Below are 13,391 nucleotides of genomic sequence, written 5' to 3' on the forward strand. Positions count from 1 at the left end.
TGTGGAAATTTCAATACTTTGTCATCACCGTGAAGCGACGATGGTCATTGCCTTAGCAGCCACATCTGCTTCCGGCTTACTCTCACAGCGCAGCCCACGACGTGCGCCCCCCTCCCATCATCCTTACGTTTGGCTGCTCTCCAGGTCCTATCCTGCCTCGTCACATGAGCGCCCCATCCGGACAATGCCACCAGTCCTGCTCGAACCTGGCCCAGCCGCCGCCCTCGGGCTCCTCGCTCATCCTGACCTCGTGCACCACCATGTCGTACGATCCGCGGGCCGGCGTCTTGCCCGCACAGACATTCCCGCCCATCGCGACATTCATGATGACACACCAGTCGTCGATGCTTCGCGTCCCCTCGGGCATCAGGTTCTTCATCACCGGCCTCCCATCGATATACCACATGAACCTGCCCGGCGCTTTGCCCGCCGTGGCCACGCAGTCCCAGGCAAAGTCAAATCTGATCGGCCTCCCGGTTGCCATGTCCGGGATCTTGGTGCCCCGGACGAGGTGCTTGTTGTGGTCCTCGGGCGTGTAGAACCCCCAGTGCAGGCAGGAGTGGTTCTCGCAGTCGCCGTTCCACGTCTCGGCAATGTCGACCTCGCCGTCGTGGGGCCACGTCATGGGCTCCCTGGGCAGCAGCCAGAAGGCGGGCCAGATGCCCTCGGCGCAGGGGAGGGAGAGCCAGGTGGTCAGGACGCCGCGGTGGCGGGCTAGGGTCTGGCGCGAGACGAGGCGGGCCGAGGTGTAGCACTGGGCCGGGTCCGGGTGGTCGGGCTGGGCGACGGCGCGGAGGACGAGCTTGTGGTCGGGCGTGTGGAACGCGTTGGCGGCCGAGGCGGTGTAGTGCTCGAGCTCGGCGTTGCCCCAGCCGTTGTTGTTGCCCGTCTCGTGGTGCCAGTCCTGCGAGACGGGGACGGCCACGTCAAAGTTTGCGCGCCAGTAGTCGGCGCCGGGAGGCGGTGCCTGGGCCGCCGGCGGGGTGGGTGCCGGCCGGGACGATGCGGCGGGCGGAGGAGGTGGAGGGCTGGGATCACCGGGCCGGGAGTGCGTGGGGACCGGCGGTGGTGGCCGGTCATAGCCCGGTTGGCCCGGGTAGGGCTGGCCTTGCTGGGGAGGGGGGGACCCCCATTGCGGCGGCTGCTGACCCTGCTGGGGCGGCGGGTAGTAGTGTTGCTGCTGCTGCTGCTGGTAAGGCTGCTGGTACTGCTGCGGTGCCTGGCCTGGGTACTGTTGGTTGGGATAGTAGGGCTGCTGCTGTTGTTGTTGTTGATGAGGAGGAGGCGGATGGTAGCCCTGGTTGTGGTTCTGGTTCTGGTTCTGGCCAAAGGGGAGGATGTTGTGCTGGCGGTTGAGGTCCTCGAGCTTGTGCTTGACCTGGTTGAACGCGTCCCGGAGCGGCATGTTGTGAGAGGGAAGAGTGGCTGGACCTGTATTGTCCTTTCCTGTCCTCGTCTTGTATTTGTCTTTGTGTGGACGCTGGATGTGGCTGATGGCCAGCCTGTTGTCTGCCTGCTCCCCCGTGAATGTGAGTTGTTGACGGCAGTGGGAATCGTGACGTGACGTCGTGTCGCCTGGCTCCCACCCCCACTAAAGCCATCCTTGGGTCCTTGAATTGCCCACTAGCAACGGACACAAGTGTGGCGCTTTCCGCTCGTCCCTTAGTCAGCCACAGTCGCCAGGCATTTTCCCGCCGTGTGGAGGTGCGAGTCATGGCCAAAGTCCTCCAGTAGCACTCTGTAGATCATCCTTGACAGAGCCAACACATCATCCGCTCACGATGCAGCTATCACGGGACGGATAGAATGCTCACATGACGCGCGACCATCAAGTCCGCGTGGCTAGAATGCCACAGAGAAAGCCCCAGATCGGGTGGTCAGAACAGATGCTGTATTAAGACCTCACCGCACAGGGCGATAAGTTGGAGAAAGCGGCGTCCCACAATCAAAAGCATCACCTTCAGTAACCCAGCCTAAACAACAATGTGCATCTTCTTCACTCCCTCACCCATCAAATCTTTACCTGTCTCTTGGCCTGCTGCTTGCTGAGCTTGATGGCCTCGCGGACGCCCAAGTCAATGAGCACATCTTCGGACCCGCCGGGCACGATGAAGCCCTTTACAGCACGCGAGAAGGCCTCGACGCGTGCACCCTGGCCCGTCTTGGTCAGGCCGAGCCCGCCAAAAATCTTGACCGTCTCGTTGGCAACGTACTGTGCCACTATGCCCGCCTCGACCTTGAGCAGGGCAGTGACGCCGCCAAGGACGCGTGCGGCTATTACACGTTATTCAAATAGTTAGCACACTGCCCTCTCCGTTGGGGGAAGCAACGAGGTAGGATAAATGAGCACACGCTCACCCTCCAGATCACTCAGATGCTCCAGCTCATACACGACCTGCTCGGTCCACGCATGCAGCGCGTCCACCTTCCTCGCCATGTTGCCAAACTTCCACCGCACGACGGGCTGCTGGATGAGCGTCTGCCCAAACGCCTCGCGCTTCTGCGCCCACTCCATCGCGTCCAACATGCTAACCCGGCACCCACGCAGGGCCTGGAACGTGATCCACAGCCGCTCGTGGTTGAAGTTGGTCATCGTGTACATGAACCCCAGGCCCTCCTCGCCGATGAGGTACTCGGCGGGCACCTTGACGTCCTCGAAGACGACGTAGGTCGTGGCGGACAGGGACCCCGCGCCGATCTCGATCTTGCGAGTGCGGATGCCCTCGCTGCGCGGGATCAGGAGCATCGAGATGCCTGTCGCGCCTTCGCCGCCGGTGCGGACTGCCGTCTGTTTCGGTGTCGCTCGCGTTAGCGGTCAGCAGGAGTAGCAGCAGCAGCCGGGGTCGCATCTCGGGTATGCAATGAAGCCTATTGGGTCACGCCATGAGGCAGATCGCGACTCACCATGAAGTAGTCTGAGAACATGCCGTTTGTAATCCTGGTCATTTCTTTACGTGAGACGATCGCCGCCTGGGAAGGGGGGAAGTTCAGTTCGGACCTACCATTTCTTCTCACCATTGACAATATAGTGCTTGCCATCGGGCGTCTTCTCAGCCGTGGTCGTGATGTTGCGCACATCCGAGCCGGCCGACGGCTCCGTGATGGCGAGGCAGATCCGCTTCTGCCCAGAGAGCACTTCGGGGAGAATCCTGTAACAGCAGCCAGAACCATCAGTAAATGAACGGACCACCACCGCCGTCTCTCCACCAGACGAGTCCGCGACGCACTTGCTCTTGAGAAAGTCGCTGCCAAAGTACCTCAGCGGCGGCGCGCCGACGACCAGGCCGATGAAGAGATTCGCAATGTTGCCGCCGCGGGTGAGCTCGTCCCAGAGGATGAAGTCGTGGAAGCCGTCCCATTCCTCGGCCCCGATGCCCGCGATGATGCCGTACCTGGCCCAGTCCGCGGGAATCGACTTGCCCGACGCGATGGGCACCAGCAGGCCGGCCTCGGCGCACTTGTTGTACAGCTCTGGCGGCACGGCGCCCGCCGCCTCCCACTCTTCGGAGCTCGAGGCGAAGTTGTCGTCGACCCAGGCGCGCAGGTGGTCGCGCAGCTTGCGATGCGAGTCGTTGTAGTACGGCGACGGGCGGCCCGTGTACCACGTCGGCTCGGCCCAGGGGGTCGTGCTGCCAAAGGGCCTGGTGAGTGACATTGTTGGTGTTGTCTGATGTTTGTCGGGGGACGATTTGTTGGTCCTCTTTCGGCGGAAGCAGATGCAGCGAGAGAGGACTTTTATGTTGAAGCCGACGTCCGGCTTGAGGTGGCCAGACCAAGACGTATGTCTGGTTGTGTATTGATTCGTCGCAGGCGTTTACTTGCGCGAGCTTACGGCCCCTGGCTGGCCTTTTACCAAGGTACCCCAACTTGGGGTCGAGTTCCAGGGTCTTCCTCGGCACCCGCCCACTGCCTCAAGCTCCGAGGCTCGACAGGGTTTTGGACCTCAACCCCGCATTTTGCCAACTCCATACCTCGCCCCCGCGTGGAACCTTATCGTCCAGGTGACGTTGAGTGATGATGTCGTCCAGAGCCTATCGTCGCGTGTAAGTGAAGACTTGGCAAATAGAAATGCTCAACCACGAGGATGCATAGAAAAAAAACACACCCTAAATCTCTAAAGCGAAGCACAACATCCGTTGGCGATCGTCCAGATCGTTCACGGTCACGGCGAAACCCATATATCGCGGAACGACAGCATAATTCATTGACAGAATAATTGAACACAATTGAATTGAGTGCTCTTCTTGACATATTAAGTTTCAGGTCTGACAATTTGCCAAGGCGACCTGAATAATGTCGAAAAGATAATAAACTAGGAAAGTTAACAAATACCAAAAAAAAAAAATTTCAACCAAGCGACATCCTGGATCGTGATCATACATCGTCCTTCCCCCACTCATAGCTCCTCATCCTCCTCACTGCCATTACCGCTCAACAACTCCCAGTGCTTGAAACCCTCAATGTCGAGCAAGTCTTCCGAGCTCTCAGCCTTGCCCCCGCCGAAACCACCAAGGTTCCAGCGCTCAACACCCTCAAACCCACTCAGGCTCTCGCTGTACTCGCGGAACACATCAGCGTTGAGCCGCTCGTACTCCTTGTAGTCCTTGGGCCAAGCACCCAGCCTCTCGACTGCGAGCTTGAGGAGCTTGAAGTGCAGCCGAATCCTCTCGCCGTCGCTCATACCGGGGTCACTCAGAGACAGGGCATCGCCATCGCTGACAGCCCCGCCAAGCAGACCAACACCCACCCCACTGAACCGGTGCTGCTGTTGTTGGTGGTGGTGATGGTGGTGGAAGTAACCGCTGCCCCTGCTACTAGACATGCCGCTGAACGTCGACTGGCCGTCGTCAAAGTGCAGGCTCCCGTCCAGCCCGCCCTCCATCTCGGCGTACGCAGGGTCGCTGAATATGCGGAGGATGTTCTCATGCACGGCCGCGCTCTTCTTGTAGTACCGCGCCGCCATGTCCTTGCCGCCCGGCAAGACGCCGTTCTTGCCGTCCTTGCCACCGCCAGCAGCGGCAGAGTTGTGATACCTCTGCGCGATGCCCGTGTACAGCTGCGTGAGGAAGACGCTCATGTCGAGCGTCCGGGGGTGCCGGTTCCCGTGCACGCGCCGGCAGTTGTACACAATGTCCTCGGCCAGCCTGACCGCGGCCGTCGTGTCGCCCACGAGGTACCGCGCCATGATGTACCGCCGGCCGAGCGCGAGGGTGACGCTGCCGGGCCAGCTGCGCTGCGCCTCGCGCGACTCCCACAGGATGGTCAGCAGCCAGGACAGGCTCGCGTAGTCGCGCTGCGCGCCGAGCACGCCGATCAGCAGGTTCAGGTGCACGAGCGAGATGCCCTCGAGGTTGATCTTCATGTCGCCGAGGACGCCCAGGACGGAGCCTGTGATGGGCTTGGACGCCTCGAGCAGCTTTGCCCGGGGGCCCTCGTCGAGCTTCCGGCTTGCGGGGCGGATCGCGGGCCCGGGAGGGGTGCCTGGCTTGGCAGAGGAGAGCAGGCGAGGAGAGGAGCCGTTGCCTTGGGGAAACATGGAAGGGTACGATGAAGACACCAGGTCGTTGTATTTCAGCCCGCTGCCTTCGGCGAGGGTCAGGCCCAAGACGAGTACAAGCTTGGCGACGTCAGGATCAGTACGGTACGCGTCCTGGGAGGAAATGAACGCAAAGGTAGCAGATGCCAGGTCGATGGCAGCATCATACTTGCGCTGCTTCAGCAAGTTCTCGACGCCACGAGTGCCACTGATGCCAACAGATCGCACAAAGCTCTGGGAGCGATACGTGCTAAAGTACTGGAGAAGGTTGTGCAGCAGCGCGTGTACCTGCGACGGCTTGGCCAGCTTGGCTGACTTGCCCTCGGTGCTGTGGTGCATAAAGTAGTCCACGAGCTCGCGGAACACGCCCTGTGCAGCATCCGTGCGGTCGCAAGAGAGTAGGAAGGTATGCAGCCGGGCAGCTGAGCCAACGACTGTGCTGAGAGACACGGTCGTGGTGGACTTGGTCTTTGTCAGGCTGCGGAACTCTTCAAAGTAGACGTACTGCGTCGTCAGCTCCGCGAGGATGTCGGTAACAGTCACGCTGTGATGGCGGCGGGCAAGCGAGTGCTCGAATTGAGCGAGGAAGACTAGACTCTCGCGTCCGCGCGAGGTCAAGTCAAACCCATAAGTCGAGGTCTGCGAAGTGTCCTTGGTCATGATCTGACGGTAGAGCTCGTGCTTGATCTCCGTAGCCTTCTGGACCTGATGGGCCTGCATATAGCTGGAGGCGATCGTCGATGCTGCGGCGATGAGTCGAGTCGATGACGTCTCCTGGGTCAAGATATGGGTGGTTGCCGTCTTGAGCTCGGTCAGAATCATCTCGGAGCGAGTAGTCTCCTCCTGGGACGAACTCGTCTGCTGGCAGCTGTAGAACCGAACCAGCTCAGACAGTTTCGACAGCGACTCCTCGTGTGCCCAGCCGTGCGTCTCGGGGATGGTTGTGACGCGCTTGCGGAGCACCTTGATGGCGCGCTGGGCCTGCTCAGAAGAAAGGGTCTGGGAGCGGCTGCCAGATGTGGCAGTCGCCAAGTCGACCTGTTCCTCGTAGATCGAGTCAAGAATGGCGCTGATCTCGGTATGATCGATCTCATCACTCTGGATCTTGAGCAGCTCTTCGTACAGAGCAACCGCCTCGAGTTCGTACCGCTTCGACTCCTGGCAGATCTTGGCAAGCTGCAGGGTGGCCCGGATCGTGATGGAGGCATTCATGCCGAACACGGTCTTGCACTGCGTCTGGTATTCGACTGTTACGCGGTGAATCAGGGTGAAGTCGCTGCGCACGCTGCGCAGGCAGTGTGTGTACTGTTCAAACATTGACTTGACGAAGCCCGGCTCGGAGAGCTTGGGGTTCGTCTTGGCCTGGCGGAGGAACGTGATGAAGATTGCCTTGTAATACGGCACGGCGTCGCTGAACTGGCCCTTGTTATATAGCTCAGTCGCCACAGTCACGTACGGCTCGAATGCTTCGGGGGTGATTGTGGAATCAGTGCTGTTGGGACGGTGCAGAGCTTTGATGATCTTTCGGTAGTAGTCGAGGAAGATGGGATGCGGGCGAGTCAACTCGGCCAGCTCCCACAGCATCTTGATCACGGTAGGGTGCTCGCTACCGTAGTGTGCGGTGTAGTCGTCGAGCATTTCCTGACGGACCGTGATCAACAGCTCATTGTGCTCGTCGGTCCGGCGTAGATGCTGTACGAGGTCCCGCGTCACTCTCTCGCGCAGCTTGTCGTCGACCTTGCGAGATGAACGCATCGCCCGGTACACCCGGATGCGAATATCTTCTTCCTTGGCGCGGCGGCGGCGGGCATGGTAGCAGTCAGCCAAGCGCTCGGCCAGCTCGACAGCGTCCTCGACGTGCTTGGTCGGTGCCACCACGTCCTGCACGTTGGACGAGAAGAGGGAAGGCCAGACGTTTCGGAGGATCTGCTTCAGCAGGCGGGTGCTGTCGCGCCAGCGGTGCTGCACAATGTAAAGCCTCACGAGGCTCTGGGTCGCCGTGAACGTGCTCTGTTCGACAGTGACTGACGAGCTGCTCTGCTCGAGGACCATCTCTTCGAGCATCGTCTCGGACACGGTCGTGGAGCTCGAGCTGCTCGCCGACTTGACAATCTCCCGCGAGGTGCTGCTGATGCTCTGCTGCAGCGCCTTGTACGCCGAAGATGACGTGTTGTTCGTGCTGTGGTAGTACTGCGAGCAGTGCTTCATCAGCGCCAGCGATTCGGTCACCATCCCGACTGACTTCATCATGGTGGACATCTCGAGGTACATTGCCGAAGTGCTCTCAGTCATGACGCTCTGCGACGACGAGTACCTGTACTCCTCCCACGCAGTGCACAGGACGCTACGCGCGTGCTCGGTCCTCTTGTGCTGCATGAGAAAGCGCGAGTAGCAGACGACGCTCTTCATCTTGCGCTCCTCCCAGAGCGCGGAGTGCGTGGCGCGGTACTCGCGGGTCACGCGCTCCCAGATCTCGATGTACGTCTTCTCTGCGAGCTCGGTGCGGCCCTCGGCGAGGTAGCGCTCCGCCTTGACGAGGAAGAACTCAAAGTCGTACGCGGCGCCCGTGCCCCGGCCCTCGATGACCTCGTCCTGCTCCTCAGTGTCGAGCGTCAGGACCACACCGCTGCCCGCGTGACCACCGTGCGTGTCTTTGCGGCCGTGGAGGTGGACGTGTAGATCTCCATCAAGGGTATCATTCTTGTCGCCGATTGTCGTGGTCGTGGTCTCGCCGCCAAACTCGGTAGTGGTGCTGATGGCCCGAATCTTGGTGATCATTTGCTGAGCCTTAGTCTCGTCCTTTACTGTGCGGTAGTGCTCGACCAACAGCTTCAGCGTCGTCAGGACATACTCGGACTTCTGCCCATACTGTATCTTGTAGCACTCGGTCAAGATCAGCAGGACCTGCTCGCGATGGGTCATGATGACGTCCGTCTTTGACGTGGTCACACGAGTGCTGGTCAGCTCGGTGAAGATCTTGGCGAGCTCCATTGTGATGGAACTCTTGCTTGTGAGCACGTTGTTGGACACTGTTGTGGCCTCATAGAAGAGGGTGGTCGCATCCGGAGTGAATTCGATCCGGCGATAGATTTGTGCCAAGAAGATGATGGACTGTAGCGTGATGGTGCTTTTTGTCGTGAGCAGCTGGCGGGTGATGCTGGTTATCATGGTGTGGTACTTGAGCTGGTTCGGGAGAGGCTGGTGCTGCCAGAGCGCCGCCTGCAGTAGGTAGACAGTGAGGTTCTTGGGAACGACCTTGGACACGAGCTTGGCAGCATCGGACTCGCTGGTTTCGGGCTTCAGGAAGGCAAAGCTCTTGCGAAGGTGCAGCGGCCAGTAACTGATAGCAAACTCGAGCAGAGTGTGTCGGCTCGTGAGTTGCTGCACCGAATGGCTGTCCAGAACTGTCAAAGTGGGCTCGCGCGGATCAGTGACAGTCGAGTTAATGTAGATGAGCAGGCGTGTGGCCAAGTCGCCGTGGCGGTCCTTGATTGACCCCTTCGTCTCGTTGAGACACTCTGTAGCGGCCTTGCGAATGACATCGTGACGCAGGTAAGTCAGCCCATCTTGCATAAAAACAAGCGAGTTTACAGGCCTCAGCGTGCTCATGACGTCAATCTTGTGGTCATGTTCGATGCTCTGCTTCTCCACGTTGATGGATGCCAGAGTGGCCAACTCGTTGGTGCTCAGGGGTCGCTCTGCAGTGACAAGCCAGGTCAGCAGCAGACGCGTCTGGTGAGTGACCTCGGGTGCGGTAAGAGTCCGATGCACGAACTCGCCGATGCTGCAGTTGGCAATCTTCTCCAAACTCGAAAAGAGCTCCTTGACCGTGGTCTCACGACGAAGCTGCTTGCAGGCCTGCTTCGCCCAGACGAAAGAACCCTTGGAGGCCGTGGCAATCCCTGCCACAAGCGCCTCGCGCTCCATCTCGCTCATCGAGATGTACAGCTTCGATGTCTCAAAGTAGTTGCGCACAACAGCCATGATGTCATCGAAGATGAGGTCCTCGTTGATCTGCAAGTTTTGGACACCCTGCTGAGGCTTGGTACCCAGCGTGATGAGCTTCAAAGTGCTTGCGCCCTTGGTGTTTGCAACACTCTGAAGACGTTTGAACAGGGCTTCTTCCCCTGCTGAGCACTCATCTAGACCGTCTATGACGAAGACAAGGTCCTTGGCGCCCGGGAGGTTGGCCGTTACAGCACGCTCAACGGTCTGCCACAGGATGTTATCGTACTCGTCCTCGGTCGTCATCCGAACGGTGCGCTCAAAGGCCTCTGTCAAGATGTTGAGCAGCTGCACGTTGCCCGTGCGCTTCTGATACAGCTGGTACAGCAACGACTTGGCGACTGCACGAGGAGTCGTCTCGCCAGGGACGCGGCCATCTATGATACTTGTCAGTATTTCGTGTTCAGACAAAGGGGACTGGCAGGATGATGCTTACTGATTGGTACAAACAGGGCGCTGTAGGTCACACCGGCAATGGGATGCTGCAGGTAGTCGAAGATGACAGAAGCCAGTACCGTCTTTCCGGACCCGGGAGGACCACTCAAGGCCATAGTCTTGTGCGAACCCTTCAGAAACCGGGTCAGGTAGGCCCCGATGTAGAGGCAGGTCAGTTCTTCACGGTCATGGGCCAATTGCGAAGTCGAGTTGACAACGCGTGACAGCACCTGGTCCTCCGGAGCAATCCAGGCCTTGATCGCCCGGATTTGAGAGACTGCCATGAAAAAATAAAGTCAGGTCAAGTTCTGGTGGCGTTCGGTGCGTGGGGCTTGAACCTACCTCTGCTCTCTGTGACTCCCTCCTTCATAAGCTGGTGCTGCCACATCAGCTCGGCCGTCTTGTCGCATCGTTCCAGGAAAGTCCTAATCTGAGTCGGAAAGGTGGAGTAGATATTGACCGAGACTGATGTGGTGGTCTCTCCAATGGCTTTGTGGAAATACGTAGCAACGCTTGCAACCAGGGACACGAGATCGGACAGCGCGAGCACGAGCTGCTCGCGAATCTCTTGGGAGACACTGAAGAGTTCGATGCGTTCGAGCAGGTTTAGAAGCGGAACGGACATGCTGTAGAAGAACCCAAAAGAGATCATCAGAGCACGGGCATTCTCCTTTCCGAGCTATGGAGCCAGATCTGTTAGTCACACCGTGAGACCTCTACTCTAGCATTCGTAGACGCGTACCTCGAGAAGGAGTGAACAGTATCCATAAGCAAGCTGGGCAGCGAGATAGCTGTCTCCGGCAAACTCCTGAATAGCATACTCAAAGGAGTGAAGGCGGTTGGCGAAAAGCTGAGCCCATGCGAGGACCTTGTCATAGCTGCTACCCTCTGGAGGCAGATCACTCATGCGCTGGGCGCTGATCCACTCGAGTAGAGACTCGTGCGTGGCGCTAAAGAGTCGCGCCGAGATGTTGGACCCCAGCTCCTCGGAGCTGCGTCTTTTGATCGAATACACGACATTGGAAATGTTGGAGACATTGAGCATTGAGCTCTTGCGAGAGAAGAACCGCTGGCTCATAGCTCGCTGGCGGCTCTCGACCGTCTCGGATGAGTACTCTTCATCATGATGCTGGTTGTAGACAGCGCTGGCATTGCGGCTGGTCTTGGAGGAAGCGGAGCCAGTAGCGAGGGCGTAGGGCGCGGAGGGCAGCTGAGGAGAAAGCGTTCCGGGGGCCATCTTCTCTGGTGAGGTTCGCACCAATCACTACAAGTAGAGGTCGCTGTGCTGGCTGATGGGATTTATTATCGCGGCGACGATATTTTGGGGGATGCTGATGTATCACCCCTGGCTGTCTTCGATATGTGCTCACTGTTTGACCACAGCTGGTTATATCAGTCGTCGTGAGAGCTCGGGCTGCCTGTTTAGACCATCAGTCAGTATGAGCTGGCCTCTATGATGTCTGTGTCGTGGAGCAGCGAGGACGTACTCAAGCAGTATATTGGTGAGTTTGAGAGCCACGGGTATTGGATAAAAAGTAGAGAAAATGGCGAGCCACGGCCAGGAAGTGATCGTGTAGGTAATCTGAGTGCCGAAGGGATCAAGACCTCGGTATACACATTTTCATCTGAAATCGATGAGCCTGCATGGACGGGACACGCAAAGCAGGGTACATCGATTTATATGCTTCTGCTCTCGCCCGTCACCATGTACCAACACGGGATGCGAGGCCTACAAACGTCCTTACCCTTTCGGTGACATGCCCAAAACCGGCATGGGTGGTTGGCGATCGGAGGCCTGTGACGTTGATGCGGAGAATGACCTAAGTAGGTACACATATGCAGTGCCTTATTCGGATCAAAGTCGCGTGCTAGCGCCATGCTGATTTCCATTGCAGTGCAGATATTCCCTCATGCATACGAGCTGAGTGCTCGCTGCTACCAGGAGACCTTAGCGAATGGATCACTTCGGCGGCTCCGGGCGATCTCCCGGGCCTCATGCGTATGCCGAGCATGTCTTACCCAATCACTCCCTCGATGGAATGATCTGCACGGATGACAAGCGTTCCGCAACGCAGTCTTGAGAAGCCCAACCGTGCCCGAATCGAGACTGTTTGTGAGTTGCCCTGGCTTTACAACTACTTCCGGCGTTGTGCAACGTCAACAAGCTCTAAATCGCCACCATGAAGTAAACGGAAATTTAGGCACGGAAAAAGCGTAGGACAGCAGTGAACGCCCAGGGCGTCGAGTGAGAGATTACTCGGGCGATGTGGCACCATTCCCAACTGATTTGGCTTTGGACGGTGGGAATGAATGAGTAGACCTCTAGTCATCGAGATTGGCCCTTGTTGGCGACCTGAAACGGAAGCAAGCACGACGAGCAGAACAAGTTCTGTGGCGTTTACTTCGTTGCCGTGCCCTGTGAAGTTGGGACGGTAGAAACTGTATGTAGTCTCTAGTGAAGCTCAAGCTAACCAGCACCAATCGGACGACCCGACAGCTCTATCATGAGACAAGAGGGGAAAATAACGCTCCGCAGTGGACAGGTGCACTCTCGAATCGATGATGGCCAAGAAATGTCGCGGCACGCTAGTGCTGTTCGCGGCAGAGACTTCCGCGCTTACGCATACAGTGCCGCCGTGAAGCTTCAACTCTGCATAGCCCAGGCATTTCTGCAATGGAGATCTATTGAGCCTTCTTCGGGAACAAGGAGGGGTTTCTGCATTGCGGAGGACGCTTGCGCGCATCGTATGTAAGAGATGATAGGTCAACGGGCACCATGGCCGTGCTTGTGGCCGCGGACGGCTGGTCGGCCATGTCTCTCATGTCATGCTGGGGCTTGGGCAGCTGAAAGCTGCATTTGCTACTTTGAGCAAGGCACCATGGCAAGCTCGTCCCATGCCTCCGCACTTCTGGCTTATACAATTATAAATCTTCCGGTGCACGCCGTGCGATTCCACCACTCTCTTCTCGGCACGCGACATCTTAGTCCTGTTTAGCGACAAATATCCTCCACGGGCCTTATCATCGGGGAACGTCAAGAGCCCGCTAGCTTGACACTACCAGAGGCCAGAAAGCATGCACAGGTGTCAAAAAGAATTAGCCGACATGCTAGATTCTTAGAGGCAGGGGCATGTATCGACTGCCGGTGCCAAGCCCATGTTAGCCTCCACCGAGTCCCGGCAAATGGAGCGATAATCACTGCGGAAGAAGAGCTGCAAAGCTTGTTGACGATCAGCGGCTCGTGCCGAGCAGCTGCCCCACACCAAGAGACCTATCAAGAATGCGACGAGACCAGCTAGGAAACTATCCAAGCTCCATCTGGAGCCAATGACGTTGGCAACCATGGATGTTCGTCGCGCGAGTTGCATGTCAGGACTGCGAGTCATGGATGCTTGTTGACCACATCGCTATATTC

At 58.2% G+C, this 13,391-nt stretch overlaps 4 protein-coding genes across 4 annotated transcripts; 1 reads left to right on the forward strand and 3 right to left on the reverse strand.

Moving 5' to 3' along the window:
• Positions 1-172: 172 nt before the first annotated feature.
• Positions 173-1,027, reverse strand: B0I36DRAFT_220207 (concanavalin A-like lectin/glucanase domain-containing protein; the record flags this gene model as incomplete). The annotated part of the gene is made up of 1 exon (XM_046149023.1): positions 173-1,027. A coding segment is annotated over one exon (855 nt), but the record flags the coding sequence as incomplete, so codon positions are not given.
• Positions 1,028-1,200: 173 nt separating this feature from the next.
• B0I36DRAFT_338755 (uncharacterized protein) lies at positions 1,201-1,612 on the forward strand. The gene has a single exon (XM_046155809.1). The coding sequence runs from the start codon at positions 1,274-1,276 to the stop codon at positions 1,562-1,564; it is 291 nt and encodes a 96-aa protein (XP_046005434.1). The 5' UTR covers positions 1,201-1,273; the 3' UTR covers positions 1,565-1,612.
• A 23-nt stretch (positions 1,613-1,635) lies between these two features.
• Positions 1,636-4,053, reverse strand: B0I36DRAFT_338759 (acyl-CoA dehydrogenase-like protein). The gene is made up of 5 exons (XM_046155810.1): positions 3,228-4,053; positions 3,003-3,149; positions 2,905-2,938; positions 2,359-2,788; positions 1,636-2,274 (listed from the first exon to the last, which is right to left on the reverse strand). Exons 1-5 carry the CDS (start codon positions 3,653-3,655, stop codon positions 2,012-2,014), a joined length of 1,302 nt encoding a protein of 433 aa, XP_046005435.1. The 5' UTR covers positions 3,656-4,053; the 3' UTR covers positions 1,636-2,011.
• A 343-nt stretch (positions 4,054-4,396) lies between these two features.
• On the reverse strand, positions 4,397-11,213 carry B0I36DRAFT_255632 (NACHT domain-containing protein; the record flags this gene model as incomplete). Its single annotated transcript, XM_046150893.1, has 5 exons — positions 4,397-4,751; positions 4,821-9,918; positions 9,978-10,253; positions 10,319-10,655; positions 10,719-11,213. 5 exons carry the CDS (start codon positions 11,211-11,213, stop codon positions 4,397-4,399), a joined length of 6,561 nt encoding a protein of 2,186 aa, XP_046005436.1.
• Positions 11,214-13,391: the final 2,178 nt, after the last annotated feature.

Source organism: Microdochium trichocladiopsis, assembly GCF_020744255.1.
Source record: "Microdochium trichocladiopsis strain MPI-CAGE-CH-0230 chromosome Unknown B0I36scaffold_13, whole genome shotgun sequence".
NCBI classification, from domain to species: Eukaryota; Fungi; Ascomycota; class Sordariomycetes; order Xylariales; family Microdochiaceae; genus Microdochium; species Microdochium trichocladiopsis.